Genomic DNA, 27,232 nt, shown 5'->3' with positions numbered 1-27,232 from the left:
AACGTCAGTGTTTCCTTACTTTTTTATTTTCCTCTGCTACCTTGGCGAATGCTCGCTTTTTCAAAAATGCTGAATTTCCATCGCCGGTTGGGTTTCCGCAAATCCTCAACTATTTATATTTATAAATTAACCTCTCAAGATATTTCTTGAGATATAAAAGATGTATTTAATACATTTTGTTCTATAGGGTTGTCACCGGAATTGTTACCGTTTTGTCCCTGGCGTAATTTTAGCTATATTTGAATGATTTTAGTTCGAAAGCAGCTTGCAGCATTGTGTTAAGATTAACAGACGAAGGGAAAATTCATTTTATCTCCCCTCCGGTTTATGTAGTTGCCTTTACTGAACCCCCAAAAGTATTGCCACCGTCGCTTAGCTCGATGGGTGTTACACGCAGTTTCGCATTGAACCGCAAGAAAAGCCAGCAATAACCAAACATTCCCATTGGGAAGGCAAATATGAGGGAAGTTCTCATTTTTCTTAGATTCATGGAATTCAGCGACCTAGAATTAACTTATATTATTATGGACGCCATAGTGGAGAGCTCTGGACAATGTCTATGTGTAAGAGGCCAGCGATACACCTCGGTTGTTTGTGAGGCGCGAGATCGTACACGATGAGGAATAACGTGGCGCAGAGAGAACACCTAGAAAGTAGTCGGAGACAGAGCGTTTTGTCATCGTGTGTCTGCTGGCGCCCCAATCGCCCAAGCCTCTGCCACATACGTTTCAGATCTGTCCGACCAACGTCGACGGCCTGAGCCATCAGACTCAGTGCCGCTGTTCTCTTGAGTGACCTCGACCTGTCGTCGTGCAACACAGAAGCTAGCCTTCTCAACACCTCATCGTGCATCACGGTTATTAGGTCATCCACAGGGGTTGAAGTGCAGGCCACTTTTCACAGATGGCTTTATGGGTACCCTATCCCTGGAGACGTGTTTAGGGGGAGGGGAAAGACTGCAGGGAAGAACTACCTTCCATACTGGACTAAATACACGGGATGGCGACATGTGGAAAAAAACGGTTTTAAACACTTCAAAAACCGGGGCCACACGGAAATACTAAATAAAAAACATGTAAAAGACGAATAAGGGAAAGTCTAACGAGAAAGGTCGGCTCAAAATTTCAGTTCCCCAATCCAGAACCTTGCGAAGGTTACGCCTGGCCAAGAGGTGCGGCCGGACGCCGGTGCAGTCGGTGGATTCCGGTTACGGCCATAACGGGTGCGTAGGGTTTACAACGCCATCCACTGCAGGCCTCAGCGTTGCAGCATGGGTCAGCCACACTTGCGATACTCGTTCGTGGCCTCCATGCCAGGTAGCCGGAGCAGTGGTGGTGAAGACGGTGCCGCCAGTGTTCGATCACCGGTTTGGTGGCCACGACAGCTGCAAGCCAGAGTAGGTGCAGGAGGAGGGGGGATAGCGGCACCTGAGTCTGGTGGCTCAAGCCGTAGACGATGGTCGGTCCCGGTCTGCTACTCCGGATGTATGCGGCAGAGGCCCAAGACTAGGAACTTGGGGTTCCACTATACACACGACAATGAAACTTCCGTCACCGACTACTTTGCTGCGGTTCTCTCTGCGCCACGTTCGTCTTCCGCTCCTTCTCGTCAGTCGCCCGCCTCGTGCACGATCTCCCGTCTCCAAAAACATCGAGGTGTGGCGCTGGCTCCTTACACTACCACACGTGGTTCTTGAATGTGATGTGATATTGCACATACACAGGCACCTTGCGTTTCTATTCCACAAAAATGCGGTTACCTTTTTGAGCTTGTCTCCAGTGTTGAGATATCCGCAGATTCGAAGCCCCTGAGCCTTAAAATGTAACATGCGACTCAGTAGCAGTGGTAACAAAACCTTTTCTGTTTTTACTGGAGTAGCAACTGGACAAATAGAAATTTCCTCGCATACATACGATTTTGTTGCACGCACTTGTGTTTTGAGGCATCATAACAGCATCCCCGCCGCCCCTACCTTTCAATCTCCACCAATTGTTTGGGGTTTATTAACAGCTCGAACATTTTCGTCTGTGAAAAAAAGGGGGCTAGTATATAAGAACACCAGAATCGACAAATTGTGGGTCCTGTGGTGCATTAGCGGCAAAGGCTCTAGCCACGAAACCTTAAACATATTTTTTTGCTTCTTACCAGAAACCCTGCTGGACGGACCGGCCTGAAAGGAAAAGGTGCCCTTCCACGATGGGGGCCGAACCACTACGTACTGTTGATAATCAGCAGGTAGTGTTCACCTCCACCACACAGGCCAAAGCATATGATTTCTCTATTGGTCAAGAGGCACAAATTAAGGAATTTATATAAGAAATTACTTTATGTACCATGTGTACGATGTGAGAACGCGTGTGGTAAAGTAAATGCAAGCAAATCGCATGATCTGCAGACGGGGAGTCATTAGTGCTGCCGGTTCATACCCTTAACGCCGGAGCTACAGGGCTCCCTATTTTAATGAAGCCAGGCTTTTCGAGTAGAACTATTGTCGCCTTTTATTTCTAGGTACCAAAAGTCTCGATCGGCGTTATCGCAAGGAAGGGGGCTGGAGATCGCCCTGATGAGGATATTTAGAACGGACCAGTTCGTGCTGCCAGGGGTGAGTAATGCGCGGAACTCTACTTAACAGTTGCAGAGTGGTGCCTGATATGCCCTACTAAAGCATTTGTCATAGTGCGCCGCAAAGTAAAACATACGGAGTGGCACATCTGCCAGTGCTCCTATTTCGTTTTGCACTACATTTTTTTTAACCCCGTTTCTATCAGGCAAAATTACGTTCTGTGCTCACGCACATCTGGGGTGCCATTTTTACTTCTGCCACTTGTCCTTCTCATTGCCATTGGCGGACTGTCCCCCAAATATTCCGGGGCTCGCAGATGAATATGGTGCTTTCCACCGCGAACAGTTTTTCTCGTCTTGTTCTCACCCCCTATTGTTATATTATATATCGCCAATATTAAGCTATATGTGCTTTCTAGTTGACTAGGTATTGTGCTCAGCACTCGGATCCATTTCATGCGCTTATTCTGCCATTGCACTAGAGTTATCTATTATGAAGCTGCAGTCTGTGCATTTTCTTCCGTACGCTCTCCTATCATGCTAATCAAAGAGAGGATCAGGAGTTCAGCTGAAATATATATACTCCAGCTTCCACACTGGACGAAGATATTTTTACCTCGGCGATAAACAAAATAATTTGCTTTCAACCGCGCGCTGCACTAAGAGCCATCTCTATATCATTTCTGTTAGATAGCAAGTGTTAACAAACAAGGCAACGTCATTGACATATCTTCTCGATTATATGTATAAAGTACAGCACCACACATTTTAGTGACTGCTGACTGGTGTGGCATCCCTGTCGCTTTCCTTATCGTATTTGTTTTCTTTTTCCCATCATGTGAATCCTCCTTGAGAGGTGTACTTCTGAAACCACTTTCACTGCATTACACTTCATAATCACTTTCTATGCCGTTGTGAGATATTCGAGTACACCAAATTCAATGTTTATGAGCATTATTGGCCTCCTAAGCAATATCCTGCCATTTTATTACGCCTAGGCTCGCTTTTAGGGCTACTGTAAGATATTTCAACGTCAGTGAGCTCAAATGGATTAAATCTGCCATTTAGAGAAACTTCTCTTCAAACCAATTCAAACAATGCGCTAAAGGCCTGTAACTCGCTGCGGTCACATAAGTGTATAGTAGCTGATATTTGGAGGATGGAAGGAAGTCTGCGAGCCTCTCTGTTCCGTTTATTAAAATTCATTCTTGATGTTAGTCTAAATTCTGTGCCTTAACGACATGCCGAAATGATTAATTACGCATTTTGTGATCAATAAATGGTTTTCATCCGGCACTTTGCTCCCGGCCGCATCGATTATATACAAGGAAATTCATTACGGTGCGACGTTCGTTTCAAGCTTAGCGAAGGAAAAGCAACGATTTTTACTTCCAATATGAAATCCACTGGCAACCCATATTAATGTAAAGGCTATCCGCCACTACTGGCGATAAACAGTAGGCGCGAAAACTTTTCTAAATACTGATCTACATCGGGAAAATCCAGAACTGATTACTAAGCAGCAGACCAGGAGACTACTTTCTTCTCTGCTCATTTTTGATGACAGCAGATTATAAAGAGCCGTAGTATTAATGTAATTTACTTGCAGCTGATTTACCCATGAAAATTTCTGAGTCAGAACATGTGCGTCAAGAGATGTTTTCGATTCCAGGATCTTGTACCTGGAGAACAGAAGTACGATGGAGTTATGCGGGTTTGCTTCAAGATCACCGAAGGCGCACCCATTACTGCAGAAGACCAGGTCAAAGCGGTAAGATGTACTGAAACATGAAGTGTTAGCGCAATATAAATTTACAATAGAAAACAGCACTTCTTCTAAACATGACATGTGTGTGACATATGCGTGTAATTCATGTAAATATGTCAAAATTACGAAAATTCCAAATTAAGTCGAAATCATATAAGCAAGATCGGAAACGATTCAAAAGCAAAGTATATCTCGAAAAACGATAGCGTTTACTCCTCTCTCGGGATCTCTTGATTCTCTTTTTTGTTAATATAGACACACGCTTAATCCACACGCTTAAGCACTGATATCGTAATGCATGTATCTACCTACCCCACATGTAGTTATAATTATCAGCGTATAGTTATGTACGTCATCCGAAGTCCACCACAGGCAGACATACTTAAAACGTCGCTTTAAAGAAATCCACAAGCATGCGCGTGTGACCAGAGAGCAGATTATCATCAGTTCAGTTCAGTTTTTATCTCACCGTACCATATCAGAGCAGCTGCACTAGTTGGCACATCCTGCCTCTCAGCCGTGTGACATCGAATCATGAGGTTAGACCATATGGCGATGCAGATCTTTTCAATATTGCCAGTTGAGCAACTTCCCATAGTGTCTAGGTATAAAAAATGTGTGGTTCTGATTGGTCGAAATTCGAGTGCTTACAAATAGTGGTCGCGCGCGTGGTCATCAAAGTAAAGTGTGTCCACGTTGCAAACTTTTAGATTGTCGATAAATGCACTACCAGCTGGCGTACACAATCTGCTGAAGAGATTCAGTAGCAAAAAGTATTAGCTGTAACATCCTTGGAAGTAATTAGGAGAAAATAAATAAGAACGGATGAGATTTCAGACGACATTGATGGCAATGGCAAATAGCTTTTATTGGCCGCTTCTACATTGCGCCACAATTCGTAAGCACCCGAAAATTTCACGCAAAACTTGTCGCGTTTGAGGCATTCGAGGCATAGGCTCGAATACGCATTCATAATTTCAGATAATTACACTAAGTCTCTTAACAAGAAGCTCTAAAGAATACAAAGAAAAGCAGTTAGGTTTATATATTCAGTGATTCTCCGCACTGACTTTCTATCCGAGCTAATGCTTGCCTATGGTAATGAACTACTACAGCTAAAAAGAAATTTTCGTTTATTTTTTCTGTCCATACTTTTGAACAATAAACTCAGACGTGAGTCTTCGCTTTATCTTTGCTTGATGCCAGCAAGAACTACACGGCATTATTACAAAGCTTTATTAACACCGTATTTTCTAAAAAGAAATTTGTTGAATTTTTCTCTTTTTCCTCGCACTATTAGCGACTGGAACTCGTTACCCGAATCATCGCACCCATAAACATTGAAACCTGTGTTTTTTTAGCCATGTCTAAAAGTACTATATTATGCATTTTCGTTATTTGCATTTCCAAAAAATCTGCTTATGATATATGTTATTGTTGCGTTAGCTCACCTTCTGTCGCTCTCCTCCAAAAAGAACTAGATTTCCTTGTCATGTGACTTCTTGGGTGGTTGTTATACTGTTTGGTTTGTATGCATCCACTTTCTCCCCTAGTTGTCGGTCGTTAAAAATTATTTTGAACCTCTTGTTTTGGATTCGTGTCATGCTCATCTAGTGCGGAGATCTTTGTCTTTTCATTCATGTGCTGTTGTAGATTGTTCAGATTATTTTGTAATGATTTCCTCTTTTACAGATTACGCTTGTTATCATCCTTTTATCAACTTCCACGTGCTGATTGTTGTCGTTTAAGGTTCGCCGAAGGTCTTGTTTGGTTTTCATGTTTCAGCCCACTTTACCTGATTGTAAGGTCACATGTGCTATTTGTCTTTAAAAGCCCCTGTTTTTTCAATAAACGTTTCAGTTGCCAGTACCGCCCTGTGTTGTCTCTAGCCTCCGTCCTGTGTCTGCTGCGGTTTTATTTTCCTTATGTCTCACCAACTGGCCTACACATCTACCCTGCTAAGTTATTGCTGTATATTCCTGTATTGTTCACTGCTGTTGCCCTTCCCTCTTGGACCTTACCAACTGTCTGCAGTGTGTGTAAGCAAATAAATAAAATAAAAAGAATGCCATATATCACTACAGCTTCAGTGTTTCCTGTCGCATTCATGTGTGGCCGTAGTGTATAAAGGCGCAGTCCGTTTTACAGCGACCACCCTTTAACTCTTTTTTCGCCTCAGGGCTTAGCGGTATACTAGTAGCAATAATGCATGGCAGTAGCAGTAGTAGGCAGTTGTAACACATTTGGTTCGGTTTATGGTGTTTGACGTCCTAACGCGGCTCATCCTGTATTAGTGGCATCGTACTAGAGGGTTTCCGCAAGTTTGACCACCTGGGGTTATTTAACGTGCAATGGCATCGCACAGCACAAATGCGGCCACCGCGGCCGGGATTCGAACCCGCATCCTTGGTAACAGAAGCCGAGCGCCCTAACCACCGCACAGGAACAATGTTGTAACTAGTATTAGTTGCAGTAGTTGCAGTCGGAGTAATTTGAGGGTAGTTCTAATAGCAGAGGTGCTAGAAGAAGAAAACCAAAGGGAATCCACTTTAACTATATATAGTGATACGGCCTCAGCGGCAGCTTTTCGATAGAGGCGAAAAGCAAGGCGCCCGTGAGCTGTGCGATGTCTGTGTACGTTAAAGAACCCCAGGTGGTCGAAATTTTCGGAGTCCTCCACTACGGTGTCTCTAATAGCCTGAGTCTCTTTGGGACGTTAAACCCCATAAAACAAAAAAAGAAACGAATATATAGTCAGAGTCATGTCTCCCTCTAATAATTGGTTTTATTATATAGTGAAGCGGAAATATTCCCACAGTGACCGCTGAATCTCTTGTAAGCAGCATGTTTGTTAGCGGGTGTAATTAATCATCCATTAAGCTATTGGTTCCATTTTCAATTGGGTTGAAAAAGCAATGCTACAAACTTGTCATGTTTCGCTTAATACAGTTAGCCGTTTTTAATGCCCCGTAAGTCATAAAAACAGTTACAAATGCTCAAGAAGAAACGTTTTAAACAAGCTGTTCAAATCGGCATGCTTTCACTTTATATATTTTTCAAGAGAAAAACACGATTGCCTCCACCGCACTATAGGCCTTTCGGAAGCAGGCAAAAGCTGGCGATTCTGTTGACTGAAGTTTGGCTACGTTTGCTAGAGCATGCACCAAACTTCAGCTGTTTCAGTGGTCTTCATAGACAAATGCCAGTTTCCATGAACATCAAGCATGACATGAAGAGGTATTTATTTATTTATTTAGAATACAACTCAAAGGCCCCAGGTATGGGGTATTACATGAGGGATAGCGGAATAATATGAAAGTTATACATTAGTTATCATGAATAAATTATTTTCTCTATGAATTTTTTTTTAAATCTTGCTCATTAGAGTGGAGCACGGCTTGAGGGGGAAGATCATTCCAGTCTTTCGCATTCTTGATTAAAAATGAAATAAGATGCGCAGTAGTGTGGGTAAACACTTTTGTTGTGGCTGACGAGTTGCGAAGTCCGGTGAGAGGGCAGAATGACGGAGTTGGATAGCCCTGAATGATAAAATTTATGTAAAAGACAAAGTCGAAAAATTTTGCGTCGATGAACGAGAAGTGGTAGGTTAGCTTGAGACTTTAGATTAGATACACTAGTGAAGTAACTGTAGTTTTAGTAAACAAAGCGGGTGGATCGATTTTGTACTGATTCGAGAGTGTTAGCAAGGTATGATTGGGGTGGATCCCAAATTGCGCATGCGTAGTCTAATTTTGGCCGAACGAGGGTTAGATATGCTGTAAGTTTTACAGAGGCAGAGGCAAGTTTTTAATGACGGCGAAGGAAGCTAGGGATGGCTTTTCCGACTTTTGACATCGTGTGACGGAGTACGCGCTAATATGTATATATATCTTATTTATTTATTTATTTTTTATTCATTTATTTATTTATACAGGTGAAGTTTAAATCACTACACTTCTCGCCATTATACCTACCGGAGGCACGTTGCGAGCAGGCCCTTGAAGTATGTTGCCCATGCAGCCACAAGCGACATACATGCAAAGCCCTGCTTTAAGTTACACTGTACGAACAGAACTCGACAGCGTGGTCAACTGAGGATCCAGGGGAAGGCTGTATTTCAGTCTCCCACCGTAACGGAGAAGCCCAATTACGCGATGCGAGCTGTGGGCAATTTGGCCATGCGTCAAATGGGTCATCCGGTTAGGCCTCGTAAAGTGGTTTCTTTGCAATAAACTCAAGCAAATCCAGGACAGTCGAAAACATGTCTCCCGCCTTGATGAAACCTTGACACGCAAGATTTTTTTACCGTATGTTGTGGAAATAATAACAGACTGAGATAAAATGATGTGAACACTTAGCAGTTAAGCCTATTTGCTTTTCAGCCTGAGGAAACAGAAATATGTCCCACCTTTGGCAATAGTTGACGGTCAAGTCGCATTGCATAGCATTTTTCAAACAAGAAATTACTAACTAGCCCAACTTGAAGTTTTAATCAAGTTGCATAGCATTGTTTTGCTAGTTTCGAGCTAAGATTGGAGCTTCCAACCTCATCTTGTAACTCGTGCCACCGTATATCGTCCAAAAAGCGCGAGTCTGAGGGGTTGAATGTCGCATTTTACGCCTGTTTTATTTCATGCGAGTTCTCGTGCTATGTTTCCCTAGCTCCACGTAGCCGCCTGGTGGGAGATATGAAACTAGAACTAAACCGAACGTTTGCATATCAAACCACAATCCTTGATGTGAGACGGGTTCCAGCTCGAGGAAAATGACTAGCCGGTGAGCGCGAATCCGTAAGGTATTCCTTGCACAATAGCCTATAGGGTGGTAAAGAAAGAAGTAAGAGGCAATGCACGCGTTTTTTGTTTCATCAATTTTTTCGCGCGTTTCTGTTGTAACCATTTGCGACTCTCTTTTCCCTGCAGTTTTTCTCCTCATGTCTTCAGGAACAGAGCGACGCTTCTGACCCTCAGGCGGTTGATTGCTCGATAGCACGCCGTGGTTACATGGACGATCCAATGAACACGGACAACTGCTGGCGAGAAGTCGAGCTGTGGAAAGTTCACTACGGGGGCAAAGAATGCCTGGGTGAAAAGTTCCAGGTGTGACGTTGGACGCGTCGGGTAACCCGTATGCTGCGTCTTTCTTTTTCTGCCACCAACGCTTGAGAAACAGGGCAACATGCTCATGGTCTTCGAATATTCAGAACAAATGAAGTCGTAAATGCAGAGCTGTGTGTCGGAAGCCCTCTGAAGAGCCTTCCTGTCATTGAGTATGCGACTTCTACCGTAAAAACATATTCCTTTGATTGCCACTCTTAACGAAAAAAAAAACATGACTTCAAAGACGGCAAGCGAAAGGTCCCCTTTTTATAAGCACTTCCTTGGCCTCGAAGATGAAATAATTTTGCGCCTTGTGACGTGATGTGAAATGTTCAGTTTAGTCCAGTATGATTACAAGAAGAAGGTGCAGGTACTAACGCACAACGCAGAATTAATTTGTCAAGAATGAAGGAGGCTTATTGTTCAACACACTAGGTGCATATTAGCAACGTTAGGTAACAAATTATATTCAGCTTGAATTTCAATTTTTTTCTTCCTTATGCCAGCAATATAGAAGTCCATATTAAAACCAACGCGTGTGCTACAGACCTTGTCAAATATGTCTTCCTGGGTGCAAGCTATCACTGCTGTCAGAGCTCGAATCTGATTGCTGGATTTCACACAGACTGCTTACTTGCTACAGGAGGCACACTCCAAATTGCAAATCTGCTTCATCCAGATCTAAACACACACAAAAAAAATCAATAAATGCAGCTGGGCATTTGCGTACAATCTCGTATAACTGTTGTGAACACACTTAGAAATGTATTCTTTTGGGCCACTACCTATGTGAACTTATAATCATGACCAATGAACGTGGCGTACATTGTCAAAGCAAGCGCATTGCGCAACTGGCAGCAAGACGCTGCAGGAGACTTGTGGCCCAAAAACGCTTCTCGGGATTCCCGACAGATAGTGCAGTCATAAGCATGCACACGGCCTGTTGTTCTAAATTTAATGTCATTTATATACTAAAGCTAGAATAGCTTGATGTGATATTAACGTTCAATTCCTTCGTGATGGTATAGTATTCCAAAGCTCGATGCGTGAAATTTCTGGAGGAATTAAATAATGCTGCGCATTGTGGTGGCGCGTGTCGTATCTGTAGCTGCACATTCGCAGAAAGTTGTCCCCCAGCAAAGCTAAAGTGAAGCGCTGGATGAAGTGCAATGTGATTCTGATACATGGTTTGTTGGTATTCCAGCTCTTGAAGTACGCTGTCTTGACTGTGATGTATGAATAATGCAACGTATCAGAAAGAACTTGCAGTTTCGCACCTCGTGTGTTATAACCACATTCTACAAGTTGCAGCCTTCTCAGGGCTGACGAATTTGAATGAAACATTTCTAACAATGACAATTAGTACGCGTCGTGTACGCAAGCGAGCAGCATAAGGTGGTCCATGTGTTCTATGTAAGAAAAAAATACCCGATTGAAATTAAATATTAGTTTTTAGGAGTCCTAACATCTGCCGTAATGCAGGAAGAAGTTTTGAGTAAAAAGAAAAGGAAAGAACTCAACGTAACGTCAGCAGCCACGAAGTGCCGCATCCTACTCCCCAAACTTTCATATGATTTCACTTATTCTCAACGCAGATGCGGAGATGCGAGATTTATTAACTGCAATTATTTCATGGCTGCCCCCCTCAGCGCGTTGGCGCTGCCGCCACTTGTCTACTGGCTGCTTGAGGCCTACACCGTCACGCCAGAAATTAGAGGGCCCTCCTCAGGCCTTCTATTTTAGAATGGTAGGAAAGATCATTCGGGGCATCCTTGGCGGGAGGTGCACATATGTTTTCGCTTTTCTGGTTTCTAGTGCATTCTAGTCAAATGTGCACTAGAAACCAATCATTCTCGATAAAATATACAAGCGTGCCTTCGACCTACCGGTCAACACCTCCAAACAGCGCCTACTTGGCCTGGGGATGAACACCTTTAATGAACTACGAGAAGCACACATGATGCACCAATACACAAGGCTGACTAAAACGCTGTCGGGTCGCCGTCTCTTTGCCCGACTATGCATCTACCACTGAATACATTCGGAAGAAGGCTTACATATCCCAACAGAGTGGAAAATTGCTTTGCACGTGCGCCCTCTTCCGGTCAACATGACACGAGAGGACCATAGTGGCAGACGTCTCGCGCGTGCGAAAGCCTTGGCTCACCGCTACGGACACAAACATAGTCTTCTACGTGGACGCCTCCGGCCCGCACCATGGGGGTTGGTACACAGCCGCACTCGTTCATCAAAACACTGTAGTAAACGGACTCACTTTCCGTTGCACACAACATAACACACGTGGAAGAGGTTGCCATCACGCTAGCAGCCGGAAATCAGGACTCACGGGTCATCATGACCCACTCTAGTGGTGCCTGCCACAATATCGAGCAGGCGTACATATCATACTTCGCCAGCAAAAGTTTGCAAAAGAGCGATTGTCTCGGTGCCCCCGCGCATCGAACATTTGTCTGGACTCCTGCTCACACTGGCCTCGAGGGAAACGAAACGGCCGATGATGCCGCCCGCGCGCCCACTTTCCGGGCACCAACCTCGTCTCCCACCGGTCCGGACTCCGAATCCAGTCCTGCCTATACTTTCGAAGAAATATTTCAATTACTATATTGTTACGGTGCGCAATATCTAGATGACGACGACGCACTGGTGTGGTGTTGTGAAGAAGACGACGCTCAAGCTAAGCTGGGTTTGTGCTGGTGGTGTGAGCTTCTGAGAGTTATCTGGCTTTTACCGCTGTGTAAGTTTCCCTTAACATTTGGTGGAGGATTGCTGGACGTGCACCCGTAGAAAACCTGGATCTCCGTAGTGGCCGCCAGATTGGTACCATCACTATGCCATCCGACGCGACATCAGCTTAAGCTGCACCACCGGCTTCCACAGTCGTCATGACGCAGCCTCGTGATCCGGGCACCTTTTGCGGCACCGACCAGGTCGACGTAGAAGACTGGATCGGTATGTACGAGCGAGTAAGCAAGCACAATCATTGGGACGCGACCCTCATGCTCGAAAACGTCATCTTCTATCTGGCGGGTACGGCGCGCGTCTGGTTTGAGACGCATGAAGATGATATCACATCCTGGGATATGTGCAAAGAGAAGCTTCGCTATCTATTCGGCAAGCCGATCGGACGCAAGCTCAGCGCACAAAAAGACCTCGCCTCCCGTGCCCAGTCTTCCACGGAATCATATCTGTCGTATATTCAAGATATTCTAGACTTATGCCGAAAAGTGGACAGCGCCATGTCCGAGTCAGACAAAGTTGGCCACATATTAAAGGGCATTGCAAACGATGTTTACAATCTGCTGCTTTGCAAAGCCTGTCCGACGGTCGACTCAGTCATCCAAGTTTGCCGGCAGTTTGAGCAAGCAAAACAGCGTCGCATTACTCCCCACTTCGACCGCTTGCCAAACACAGCTGCTACGTCTTCGTGCGAAGACAGTCCAACACTGCAGCAGCCATCGCTGCCTTCAAACTTGACCAGAATTGTTCGCCGAGAGATAGAAGCTATGGCGCCCGTTGCGTTCGCTCCTCAGCCTGCAGATGCTACTATAGCTTTAATACAATCTGTCGTTCGCCAGGAGTTCGCAAATGTGGGCCTCAACGCGAACGTGGGCTTCAACTCTGGCCAGTCTTCTGCACAGCCCTCGTTCCAACCTAATGCACAGCCATCTGTCCAACCCACCGTTCCGGTGGTAGCAGCTGCGGCTCCAACTGCGCCCTTGCCGACGCGATACCGCTACCGCTACCGCAATCCGGACGAATGGCGAACCTCGGATGACCGACCGATCTGTTTCAACTGTTCCCGTGTCGGCCATATTTCTCGTCATTGCCGCAGTCGTTGGATTCCGCCACCTCGACCCCGATACTTTCCAGAACAGGAGTTGGCCACCCTGGTGCAGTAATTGGCCACAACCTCCTATGATAAGCTCCATAAAACCTCGGCCCTCAGTCACCAGCGGCTGCGGAACAACTGACCACGGCGGCGGTCAGACCTGTGCCGCAGCAGGGGGTGCTAAGAAAGCCTGGCTCCGCTGGACAGGCCGCCATTGGAAACTGACCCTGGCAACGTTTAATGCTAGAACCCTAGCTAGTGAAGCTAGTTTAGCAGTGCTGTTAGAGGAACTAGAGGGCATGAAATGGGATGTCATAGGGCTTAGTGAGGTTAGGAGGCCGAATGAGGCATATACTGTACTGAAGGATGGGCATGTACTGTGTTATCGAGGTTTACCAGAGAGGCGACAACTAGGGGTAGGTTTCCTTGTCAATAAGTATATAGCGGGTAATATAGATGAATTCTATAGTATTAATGAGAGGGTTGCAGGCATCGTAATTAGGCTTAATAAGCGGTATAAACTGAAGGTTGTACAGGCCTATGCACCTACATGTAGTTATGATGACCAGGCAGTTGAAAGCTTCTATGAAGATGTAGAATCGGCAATGCGAAAAGTAAAGACGCAGTATACTGTACTAATGGGCGACTTCAATGCCAAGGTAGGGAAAAAACAGGCAGGAGGCAAGGCAGTAGGTGACTATGGCATTGGTTCTAGGAATAGCAGGGGGGAGTTACTAGTTGAGTTTGCAGAGCGCAATAACTTACGAATCATGAATACCTTCTTCAGCAAACGGAAGAACCGGAAATGGACATGGAAAAGTCCTAACGGAGAGACTAAAAATGAAATCGACTTCATAATGTGTTCAACCCCCGCCATTGTGCAGGATGTAGAGGTAATCGGGAAAGTTCGATGTAGTGACCACAGGATGGTGAGGTCCCGAATTAGCCTAAATCTGAAGAAGGAACGCAATAGATTAGTAAGAAAGAAACCCATCAACGAATTAGCGGTGAGGGGGAGGGCAGAAGAGTTCAGGATCTCGCTACAGAATAGGTATTCAGCTCTAACTGAGGATGGCGACATTACCCTAGAGGCAAGGAACAATAATTTCAGAGATATCATTACTGAGTGCGCGGTAGAAGTAGGCGGTAGGATAGTTAGAGAGGATACCGGTAAGCTGTCTAAGGAGACGAAAGATTTGATTAAGAAACGGCAGAGTATGAAAGCTTCCAATCCAACAGACCAGATCGAATTGGCCGAGATATCAAAGCTAATCAATAAGCGCAAGGTGGCCGATATAAGGAAGTATAACATGGAGAAAATTGAGCATGCTGTAAAGAACGGGGGAAGCCTTAAAGCGGTAAAGAAGAAATTGGGCATAGGCAAAAACCAGATGTATGCGATAAGGGACAAGGCGGGTAACGTCATCACTAATATGGACAAGATAGTCAAAGTAGCCGAGGAGTTCTATACAGATCTCTACAGTAGCCAAAGTAGTCAGGACCGTAATGAGATTGGCGGTAGGGAAAAACAGTCAGACGTTCCACCAGTGACGAAGGACGAGGTCAAGAAAGCACTAGAAAATATGAAAAGGGGGAAATCAGCTGGAGAGGATCAGATAACTACAGATTTGCTGAAGGACGGGGGGGATATCGTGCTAGAAAAACTGGCCACCCTGTATACGCAGTGCCTGGTGTCATCGACGGTACCGGAAGCATGGAAGAATGCAAACATTATCCTCATTCACAAGAAAGGGGACTCTAAGGACCTTAAAAATTACAGACCAATCAGCTTACTGTCTGTTATGTATAAGGTATTTACTAAGGTAATCGCTAATAGAACCAGGACAACCTTAGACTGCAATCAAGCAAAGGATCAAGCAGGGTTTCGGAAACTGTACTCTACTATCGATCATATCCATACCATCAATCAGGTGATAGAAAAATGCGCGGAATATAACCAGCCCTTATACATAGCATTCATTGATTACGAAAAAGCATTTGACTCAGTTGAAACCTCGGCGGTGATGCAGGCATTGCGAAATCAGGGGGTAGACGAGCCGTACGTGAAAGTGCTGGAAGATATATATAGTGGCTGCACAGCAACCATAGTTCTGCATAAAGAAAGCAGCGCCGAATATCCACTCCCAAACCATTTCCGGGATACTCACTCTCGTGACTTTAACTCGCCAGCCCCGCGCATGTCCAGCCGCTCACCGTCGCCTCAGACCCGGAGTTCCCGCTCGCCCCTACCTCACCGTCCACCATCTCCTCACTTCTCTGGCTGTCTTCTGGAAAACTAACCAATGCAGCTCCCGGAGGTGATGCTGCATTGACGACCCGGTCCGAAAATCCTCTGCTGACCCTCGCTAATCGCAGCAACCTTCTAGACATCTGTGTGGATGGTGCCCCAGTTACTGCCCTCATTGACACTGGTGCCCAAATTTCAGTCCTCAGCTCATCCTTTCGCCGCCGTCTCAAAAGGTTGTCACACCCGCCGCTTCATCCGCCGTTCGTGTCACCGATGGAAGCGTCGCTGCCGTCGTGGGACTGTGCACTGCGCGCGTCAGTATTTCCGGTCGCCCTACCCCTGTCCTCTTCACTGTTATCGACCGCTGCCCTCATGACGTGATCCTCGGCATCGACTTTTTAACGGCCCATTCTGCCCTGATTGATTGCTCAACTGGCCTTCTTCGCTTAGACCTGCCCTACTGCCCCGAAACCAGCGATGTCAAGCCCCGCCTCCGATCCGCCGAATTTGTTCGTCTACCACCCGAAGCTGCTTTTATGTTCCACTGGCCCCGTTCCCCGCAGTTCCTGACGGCACATACGTCACTTGCCCAATTACCGATGATTTTCTGCGTCGCAACATCATACTCCCTCATACCGTTGTGACTGTCACTGCTAACCGCACCTCTCTTCCCGTCCTTAACTTCAGCCGCTCGACCCAAGTTTTACCCCATGGCATCGCACTTGCTGATCTGGTTCCTTTGGCGGACTGCGAAGTTGCTGCTCTAACGCCTCAGCATCTGTCGGAGCAGCATATATCAGCTTCTTCACATTCGAACCTCTTTTCAAGCATGATATCTGCGGATCTGCCAGATGACCAAGCCAGAGCTCTGTCCGACCTTTTGCTGTCGTACGCTGATATATTTGATTTCGGGGACCGACCATTGGGCCAAACATCCGTTGTGACCCATCGAATCAATACGGGTGATGCCAGCCCCATCCACAGACGGCCTTATCGTGTTTCCCTTACTGAGCTGCATGCTATACAGAAAGAAGTTGACAAGATGCTGACGCAAAACATTATTGAGCCTTCCTGCAGTCCCTGGGCGTCCCCTCTCGTATTGGTCAAAAAGAAAGACCAAAGTTGGAGATTTTGTGTGGACTATCGCCACCTTAATCAAATAGCAAAAAAAGATGTTTACCCTCTTCCACGAATTGACGACGCGCTTAACTGCTTGCATGGGGCCAGCTATTTTTCTTCCATCGACATGCGTTCAGGCTACTGGCGAATTGCTGTCGCCGAACGGGATCGCGAGAAAACCGCATTTGTCACCCCCGACGGACTCTATCAATTCAAGGTGATGCCATTTGGACTCTTTAACGCTCCTGCGACATTCGAGCGCATGATGGACTCGCTCCTCCGTGGCTTCAAGTGGACAACATGTTCATGCTACTTAGATGACGTCGTAGTTTTCTCTTCCACGTTCGCAACCCACCTTGATCGACTGTCTACAGTCCTGGCCGTTTTTCGCCGCGCCGGTCTTCAACTGAACGCCAAAAAAATGCAGCTTCGGTAGGCGCCAAATCAAATTCCTGGGTCATTTGGTTGATGCAAATGGTGTACAGCCCGACCCTGACAAGGTTCGAGCCGTGCGCGAGTTCCCCACCCCACGTAGCTCAAGTGACGTGCGAAGCTTCCTTGGCCTTTCCTCCTACTTCCGCCGCTTCATTCGGAACTTCGCAGACATCGCTCGTCCGCTTACCTCTCTTCTGAAGAAAAACGTACCTTTCACATGGGGTTCTGACCAAGCATATGCCTTCACGACGCTTATTTCCGCCCTCACTACACCACCTGTTTTGGCGCACTTCGATCCTTCTGCACCTACCGAACTGCGCACCGACGCTAGCGGCCATGGTATTGGTGCGGTCCTTGCCCAAACCCATCATGGGTCCTCCCGCGTCATTGCTTATGCCAGCCGCTTGCTTTCGTCCTCTGAGCACAATTATTCAATTACAGAGCGGGAATGCCTTGCACTTTTTTATTTATTTTTATTTATACAAATACCTCGCAGGTGCCAAACATGGAACATTGTGTGAGGGGGAGGGGTTACAGTGTATCAAAAGGAACAATGGTACATAGTTTAAAATACAAAAGGTAACAGTTATACAGGACTGGAACTGCAAATAAGTATTAGAGCATGCATGGGAAGTAATAAACAGAGGATTATGACATTATACAATAGTTAGCGGCATTGGACGAAATCAACCTGACACAGTGAACGCAATATAAAAAAGTTATTCTGACTGCAAAAAGGTACTCAATTCGTTTTTGAATTTTAGTGGGTCAGATATGTTAGCGATGCGTTCGGGAAGACCATTCCAACCCTTTATAGCCCGTGGCAAGGCAGAAAAGGTAAATGCATGTGTTCGGCCGAATAGACGTTGAAAACTTATTTTATTATTCAGGCGGTGGGAAGTGCGAGTCGGTCTAGTAAGTGGCACTGTTGATGCATGGTAACTGTAGATTAGTTTGTGTAGCAAGCAGATAAGCGCGATATCCCGACGTGATTGTAAACTTGTGAGCGATAAGGACAACTTGATGTTAGTCACGCTGGTATGGCGGCTGTAATCATGGGAAATAAAACGTGCTGCACGGTTTTGAATAGCTTCTAGGGATTTGATTAGATACTCTTGATGTGGTGACCAGATGGCTGATGCATATTCTAGTTGAGGACGAACGAAAGTTAGAAATGCGAGCTTACGAGTAGAAATAGGTGCGCTATGTTGATTTCGCTTTAGATAGCGAGCGTGCGCGATGCTTTGGCGGTTATATTTTCAATATGCGTCGCCCATGAAAGATTTTCGGTAAGATGAACGCCGAGATATTTATAAGAAGATGTGCGGGTTAGTGAAATCCTGTTGAGTGAATAATTGTGGGTTGAGAGGGAATGCTTCCTACTGACTGTCATTATTTTGCATTTTTCCGTGTTAAGTGTCATTTGCCATGATCTGCACCAGTTAGTTACGTACTCCAAGTCCTGCTGAAGGATGACATGGTCAGTGAGAGAACGGATTTTACGATAAATTATGCAGTCATCAGCGAACAGCCGAACTGATGATCTTATGTGAAATGGGAGGTCATTAATGTATATTAAAAATAATAAAGGACCGAGGACGCTACCTTGAGGAACGCCAGATGTGACGTCGCTAAGGGGAGATGAAAAGTTATTGAAAAGAGTGAACTGCTTGCGAAATGACATAAAGTTTCTAATCCAAGAGAGTGTTAGGTTGTGTACATTAAGCAGTGACAATTTAGCTATGAGGCGACAGTGGGCGACGCGGTCGAATGCACGAGAGAAATCAATGAATATGCAGTCAGTCTGGCAATTTTCGTCCATGTTCTTAAAGAGGTCAGTAGTAAATTCTAATAATTGTGTATCACAGGAAAACCCTTTTCTGAAACCGCGTTGGTGTGCGAAGAAGAAACCGTTTCGCTCCAGGTGGAAGGCAACGTTAGATGCAATGATGTGTTCTAGTAATTTGCATGGAACACTTGTTAGCTATATGGGGCGGTAGTTACTGACAGAGTGTTTGTTACCAGATTTATACACGGGGATTATTTGACCAATCTTCCAGTCATGCGGAATTTCGCCAGTTTCTAATGACTGTTTGAAAATATGACAGAGGATGAGGCTAGAGGCATCTACAGTGTGTTTTAGAATTTTGGTATTTATTCCGTCTAATCCTGAAGAAGTAGATATTTTGAGACTTTTGATTAGAGATGCAATGCCTTCTATAGTGATGTCTATTGCACTCATGAAAGGGAAATCGGTTTTTTGTGGGCTAGGTAGGTTGGAATGGTCTTCGTTAGTGAAAACAGATGTGAAAAAATCATTAAAAACTGTTGCACAGCTGTCCTGAGGAATGGGACATCCGGTTGCATCCAGTAAAGAAATATTGTCGAACGTGCGTGATGGGGGGAGATGGTTTTCCAAAATTTGGCTGGATTATTTTTCATGAGCGATTGAAGATCATGTGACAGAAATTTGCGCTTCGCCTTACGGACGGCATGGCAGTATGATGCTTCACATAACTTATATTGTGTTTTCGAATACTGCGTGCAAAGTCGCTTCGCTGATTTAAAAAGGCGTTTCTTCTTGTTTTTTAATGTACGAAGTGATTTGTTAAACCAAGGTTTAGATACGTTAACACGAAACGTTATTAGAGGAATGTAATTGCGCACGAGTTCTGTCATTTTTTCCTTGTACAAAGACCAGTTTTTGTTAACAGATCGGGAGGAAAAATCGCGAAAAAACTGTTCAGAGAAACATTCCAGACCACGATTTATAGCGTTGAAGTCAGCCTTGTTATAATTTAGGATTTGTTTAGGTTGAGCGCGACGTGAAAAAAAGGAGCATTAAGTGATAACTGTAGAAGTTTATGATCGCTGAATCCTTCATCAAAAGTAATGTCCCTGACCCTGTGCGGAGAAGTAGTTAAGATAAGGTCTAAAATATTAGCTTCTCGTGTAGGATGGTCTACCAACTGGACAAAAGAAAAGTCTAGTGTAAGTTGTACGAATTCATTGGAAGCAGAGGAATTACAAGATAAGTTACACCAATCAATGTCAGGGTAATTAAAATCTCCAAACAAAAAGATGTCAGACTTAGGAAACTTATTTCTAATGGCAATGATATTGTCATGAAGGTCGGGCACAAACTTAGGGGGACTGTCCGGAGGTCTGTAGCAGACGCCCAAAATAGAGTTACCCAAACGGGATTGTATTGCTACCCATACGATTTCTACTGCACTAGGGATATCGATAAAAAAAGACTGAATGTTATCTTTAACTGCGATTAATACTCCACCACCTTTTTTGTTCGTCCTATCTTTACGGTAAATTTGAAATTTATTGCTATCTGGCAGAACTTCTTCGCTACTAACGTCAGGGCGCAACCAAGTCTCTGTTAAAAGCAGTACGTCGCAGTGGCTATTATCGAGATATGAACATAGTTCAGTGCGTTTAGGGAAAAGGCTACGTATGTTAGTGAATGACAAATGGAGCGGCGGACATGGAATAATATCGCTAGTTGGCTGGACTGGGGTATTGATAACTCGATTGGTTTTACGTCGTGGCTATCTTGAAACTTCGGTTACTTGGTTAACATCAGTGTCATAAATATAGACTAAATCGCCCATGCGAAGTTTATCAACACTTAACTTGTAGGCGGTTTTTTTGGACTTCGCAAATTCTAGCAGTTTTTTCCTGGCTAGCCGTGTATGAAACGAAAAATCCTCCCGTGCAGCATAATCGGTGTCCTTAAACTTCTTCCCATTTTCCAGAATGAGACTCTTATCCTTAAAGAAGGTAAATTTAACGATGATTGGGCGGCATTTGCCAGCGTGGAACTGCCCTAGACGGTGTGCTCGTTGAATTTGTGTTGGCTCGAGATTTATTTCAAGTTTATCGCGGCAAAGCTCAATTACTTTGCTTTCTGCAGTTGACCAAGTTTCAGACGACTCGTCCGCCACGCCAAAGAAAAGCAGATTCGATCGCCTTAGCCTGTTTTCGGCGTCTTCGCATCTCGACTCAATTTTGCGAAGCTGCGTGCCAATGGTACCTAGGGTGTTAGGACCGGGCGCATCCTCTGACGTGGTTTCCTTCGTCTTGGATTCAGCAAGGTCTACTTCAACCGCGCGAATTCGGTCAGACAGTTGCTGCAGCTCAACATCAACCGACGCCCGCCAGTGCTTGAGAGCACTTAATTCGCACTTGTTTGGGCGCTGACCAAATTTCGCCCTTATTTGTTTGGGCGGTCCTTCTGTGTAGTGACAGACCATCATGCTTTGTGTCGGCTGTCCTCACTTAAGGACCCCACTGGCCGTTTAGGTCGCTGGGCCTTGCGAATACAAGAGTACGAGTTTACAGTGGTATACAAGTCCGGCCACTTACACCAAGACGCTGACTGCTTGTCCCGCCATCCCGTAGATCCTCCCGATTTGTCCGACCATACTGCTGACGACTACATTTTGTCCATCTCGGATTTTATAAATATCGCCTCCGAACAGCGTCGGGATCCTGCCCTGCAACCAATTATAGACCAGCTGCGCGGCAACCCCGACTCTTGCGCCAGCATGTTTGTGCTCCATAACGAGACATTATACAGACGCAACATGCGTCCAGATGGCGCGGACCTTTTACTGGTTTGTTCCGGTTCATCTGCGCTCTACTGTCCTCGCCCAACTTCACGACGCCCCTACAGCAGCACACTTGGGAGTATCACGCACGTACGACCGTGTGCGACGACGATTTTTCTGGGCTGGTCTCTACCGCTCTGTCCGTCGCTATGTCGCCGCTTGTGAGCTATGTCAGCGCCGTAAGACACCATCGCTTCAACCTAGTGGGCCCCTGCAACCAATCTCAGTGCCGACTGAACCGTTTTCTCGTATGGGCCTCGATCTTTTTGGGCCTTTTCCGACGTCGACGTCTGGAAACAAATGGATTGCTGTGGCGACTGATTATACTACCCGATATGCTATAACCAGGGCCATCCCCACCAGCTGCGCCTCCGACGTTGCTGACTTTCTTTTGCATGACGTAATCTTGATTCATGGCGCTCCGCGTCAACTGCTCACAGATCGTGGCCGCTGTTTCCTTTCTAAAGTTCTTCATGACCTCCTCCGCTCATGCACTACTCGTCACCAATTCACCACGGCCTACCATCCGCAAACGAACGGTCTTACTGAGCGCCTTAATCGCACACCGACCGATATGCTATCTATGTATGTGTCCGATCACCATCGTGACTGGCACATCTCCTTACCTTTCGTCACGTTCGCCTATAACTCCTCACGCCATGATACCGCCGGATACTCTCCCTTATATCTACTTTTCGGCCGCAACCCTTTACTCCCCTTCGACACCTTGCTGCCCCTTGACAACTCTTCTTGTAGTTACGCTTCGGACGCCATCGCCCGAGCTGATGCCGCCCGCCACATTGCTCGAGACCGGCTTGACGCGTCTCAGTGCTCACAAAAGCGTCGTTATGACCTACATCACCGAGACGTCCACTACCCTCCTGGTTCCCTCGTGCTTCTTTGGCTCCCGGCCCGTCGTGTGGGCATGTGCGAGAAACTTCTGCCTCGTTACGTAGGTCCTTACTGCGTCCTGCGACAAGTCACCGATGTGACTTATGAGATCGCCCCTCTACAGCCCAAGTATCCTTCCACAACCCCTCATCCAGAAATTGTGCACGTGGCCCGTCTGAAACCGTACTATTCAAGTTCTCCTGTGTAGGCAGCACCGGGACGGTGCTTCTCCCGCGCGGGGAATACTGTTACGGTGCGCAATATCTAGATGACGACGACGCACTGGTGTGGTGTTGTGAAGAAGACGACGCTCAAGCTAAGCTGGGTTTGTGCTGGTGGTGTGAGCTTCTGAGAGTTATCTGGCTTTTACCGCTGTGTAAGTTTCCCTTAACAATATCAATCCAACTATCTAATCTATCCTAAGCCCTGCAAGGGCCTCACAAAGGCGGAGGAGCGCATTCTCCTTCGATTTTACATCAAAACTTAAGTGTGCCCGGCAGTAATAAAATACTTTGACCCCGCTTGCGGAAAATGCCTGCACTGTGAAAAAAAGTCCTCGGACATTTTCCACATGGCGTGGACATATAAAAAAACCAATCTACCCCTCCTATCCAACACTTCCCGGGAGGCAGCCCTGCTCGGCTGCTTTGACCTAACGGCGCAACGAGCCTTAGTCGAGCGGGCTCTGGCCGCGGTCGACGCCAATGGGCTCTCTTAAGAGGGAGGCCACCCAGTAATTGTAAGCGGCGGCCCCTTAAAGACCGCTCCCGTACACTCCTTGTATGTATAAAAAAAGAAATGTTTTCGTCATCCTCATCATATCTGGTTTCGGATTGGTGGTTCTCAAATAAACAATATCTGATTTGATCAACCTGTTCCGTGCATTCCGTACAAAACAAGGCACACGGCATATTCTCCAGCTCATATAATGGATCCGTCTGGGGCATTATTAGTTCAGCTGCATCTTTGTAGGAGTGGCACTGGAGTGGCCTGGTAGTGGAACCAGGGAGCTGGGTTAGGCATGACTTCCAACACATCGCTGGAATAAAGTTTTGAATTGAACTGAATTTAATCTAGAAACCTGGCAATCACAGCCAACATGTCCTGTATTCTGGGCTCACAGTGTGCTCCGCGTCGTTGCATCAGGAGAAATACTTCCCCTCAAGCAACCGTCACAATGCAGTGATGTGCATTCTGCCAGCGGGAAATAAAACTTGATATAGCTTTTGCAATGCAACCACTGAACAGAAAAAGCTTTGTTAATGAAGGCAAAACACTGGGACTTTAATTTTGCTTTTGTGGGCGCAAAAAGCGATGTGTAAAAATGTCAATCCTTCCTGTCCAGCAGTTATTTGTTTTAAATCAGAGCAGTACGTGGGTGGTAGTATTCGATGCGTCGTCTTTCCCTCGTCCCTTCAAAAAAGCTTGCGTTGTATGCTATCCATGTGTTTGCACATTCACCTTCCAAAAAGAAATTAAAATATATAAAGGTAGGTTGTTTGCATGGTTTCTTTTTTGTTTCCAGCCCAACGTTGTATGGCGCCTGGTCACTGATGACCTCTTTCTGAAGTTACCTTCCGGACATAGCAACCTTTTCAACGAGGTCTGGAATTTCCAAGGAACTCTAGGAGTATAGCCAAGAACAAGTAAGCAAGAATGCATTTTCATATGGAAGCTTTGTGTGTGTCGAGCTGAACATTCGCAAGCAGAACAGTAGGCTTTTATATAGAATATATTATAAGAATGCACAACATACCCAGCAGCGTTAATTAGTGAAGTTTTTTGAGCTGCATTGAGAAAAAAATTGAGCTTCGGCGACATAAAGTTTCTCAAAAGATGCGTGGTACGTCACTTCCAGGAGGTCAGATGTAATCAGGTTAAGGATTTCAAAGCGCGTATTTTCGCTGCTACCTCTAAAATGCCTTTGCATTTCGCACTTTTGAGCTATGGTAGCAAAATAAAAAAAAGCTTCCCGGAAGTCCTAGCTAGACACGCAAGATGAGTTTTTTTTTCCTCCTGGTGCTTTATAACGCACTCTGCTACTGGTCAGGGCCTTCCAACGATTCTCTCTGCGTTGAAGTTGGTGGCACGAGTGATATTGTGTTTGTCTCTCGCAGTAAGCAGGCATTTAAAAGGTTAGAAGTTTATCAGGTTTCCAGCGATATATACCTACATTTAACAGAGATTTAAACATATTGTTAGGTCACTGAAGGAAGGTCATCTGACCTATTATGCGGTCCCTGTATTTATATCTGCAAAGCTATTCGACTACTTAGCAGCAACAAGATAAGTTTAGAGCATTATCAGCTTGGAAAAATCCACTTTTTTAGAGACTTTAGATCATCTTAAATATGCAACGACTTAGCCCTCAATAAATCTTCGAAAGTCTCAGTGTTCCAGAGCTAAGCTTGGTTGTTCGTTCGACAGCGCGGCAAGGACGGTGAACTAATACTAATCAAGCGGTACATTTTAAATTTCACGCTTGTTCCTTCCAGGGCCGATGAAAAAGGTTCTCAAGCAGTACATTGTTAGCGGGAATTCCACAGGCGATTACTCAAGATATATAAAGATTGTACTAAGCAGCTTTTCCTCTAGCATGCACTTAAGAGGTCGGCTATTTCACACGGCTCTCTACATGACGGTGTTTGTTTGGTTTGTCTAGAAGACTGGGGGTCTTTGAAAGACTTAGTTAAATTTAGGCGGGACATCTGGCATATTGAATGATTTCAGATCTTGCATGGATCCTCGCTTCACGTCGACAAATTAGGCTTAAATAGGGCGTGGTGTCATAGCTGGTTCATGTTAGTACATGCAGAGCGTGCCTGTGACGGTGAAAGGCAGACAAGAAAAGGAGATTCGCTGCGTTCAAGTTACTATTGAGGGAGATCAAGACAGTTTACAGTTATTATGAGAGGGACTGTATTAGCTAAAGGTAAACAGGCTGCAAAGATCCTTTGCTGATGGCGGGGCAGCGACGCTTATATTGCATTTCCTAGTCGACTGCGCGGATTAGCTCTGTCTCCTGAGTCTGTGCACGACTGAATGTCAACCTTTATGATAATAAAACTTCTAATAACGTATAAAGCGGTAACTCTTTTCTGGTGCAATAGGATTGCGCTAGACGCAAAATTAACTGCAGGGTAGCGATCATCATCATCACGATTTATTTCCTTCTTAAATTTTCCTGCTGTGGCAATAAATGGTTCGAGGGCAATGCAGATACAATAAAAAGAGAGCTAATATGATGCCAATGCAATAAAAGGGCTGAATGGACAGCAATCAATCCGATACATTTTAATGGTGGCGATTGAATTGTAGTTCAGAGAGAGAGCCATTCAAGCAACTACACATTCCAGCCTTTAATCGCAGCTTGTTCTATCCCTTGAGAGCTGAAACTTCGACGGCACAAAAAAAAAAAATGCAGTAATTGTCTCGTTGCCAGGGACAACGCTTCTTTTCGCGCGGAGCTTGTTTCTTCTCATTGGATAGCCGGCCGCTATCACCGCAAGCCTGGCGTAGACGTGCGGAAGAGTTTTTTTAAAGCAATCGCGTTAAAGACCCCGTTCATAAAAAATCCGATACCCAACTCGGTGTGGTGAGTGAAAAATCACAAACATCACTCTGGCCGGCGGTAGAGGCAGCTGACACGGCCGCGCATTGACTGGACGTTGTCTGACGTTACGTTTGGCAGGAGCTGCCAACTGGGGCCTATACCCTTTCACGTGGAAGAGTGATATCAGAATCAGCCTGCCAGGACCGGTGCATTAACGTTACCCCTAGGCCACACAGCTACATCATAAGGCATGGTGAAAGCGGGACGTGATATTTGGTGTGGTAGCCTACGCTATTGCGTACCCTTAAAGGCCTGGTCGAGGCTCGCAGGGACATTGGCAACGACACCTTGCTGTGTCGCCGTCTATATATCTGACCCTGTAATTATGGCAAATAAAGAACCTAAATCATTATGAATCTGTGAATCAATGATGCTGCGTAGAAGAAAACTATGTTGCCGTTAATAACGTCGAGGATGACAATATAAAATGACACTCATATTACGCCGTATGAAATCCGATATCATTCCAGTAGTATATAACTTAGACTAATCAAAGAAACTTGATGTATATTTGTAAGAAGATGATGGTAGTGATAAGCATACTTAATTTAAGCAATAAAAGTTAGTCTTTCATGCTTATCGTAAGTTAAAAGGTACTACTTTTTGGCAGTTAATTGCTCTTTAATGCTGGTAATGCATCCATCATTCACTCATTACACAACTAAAGCGTAGAATTGACCAGAACGATACATTTACGAGTGGGAAGTGCAGTGTTTGAAAATAACTTACACTGGCCGAGCTTCGCGCGCCTTAGAGCAGGAGAATCACGCGCTCTGGTACGTCGACAATACGCAAATGATTGTCTCTGTGTTCCATCCACTTGCAAAAAGGCCTAATCGATATACTTGCGCTGCACTGAACTTGTTTTCTGGCAACGGCAACGCTTCTCAAAAATTCTGAGACACTTCGCGCGTGATGCCAGCCATCGTCAAGCACCTTAATGACAAAGCTATTGCACTCAGTAAAACTTCCGTAAAACACATTTTTTACGCGTCATTCCTTGGGCCGAGCATGTGGAGCATATA

General features: G+C 45.4%; 1 protein-coding gene and 1 pseudogene across 1 annotated transcript in view; both read left to right on the top strand.

Moving 5' to 3' along the window:
* LOC146188093 (transient receptor potential cation channel subfamily M member-like 2) overlaps positions 1–9,435 on the top strand; it is a 189,103-nt gene extending 179,668 nt beyond the window's left edge. Inside the window, 4 exon segments of the mRNA XM_084604993.1 lie at positions 2,149–2,235; positions 2,509–2,602; positions 4,235–4,333; positions 9,253–9,435. Of these exon segments, the coding sequence (XP_084461119.1) occupies positions 2,149–2,235; positions 2,509–2,602; positions 4,235–4,333; positions 9,253–9,435 (463 nt within the window).
* A 1,918-nt stretch (positions 9,436–11,353) lies between these two features.
* LOC146188092 (uncharacterized) lies at positions 11,354–23,312 on the top strand (annotated as a pseudogene).
* Positions 23,313–27,232: the final 3,920 nt, after the last annotated feature.

Source organism: Amblyomma maculatum, chromosome 5 (assembly GCF_055883805.1).
Source record: "Amblyomma maculatum isolate TAMU_Amacu chromosome 5, ASM5588380v1, whole genome shotgun sequence".
NCBI lineage: Eukaryota > Metazoa > Arthropoda > Arachnida > Ixodida > Ixodidae > Amblyomma > Amblyomma maculatum.
Note: the sequence above shows the minus strand (reverse complement) of the source record. Positions and strands in the feature narration are given on the sequence as shown.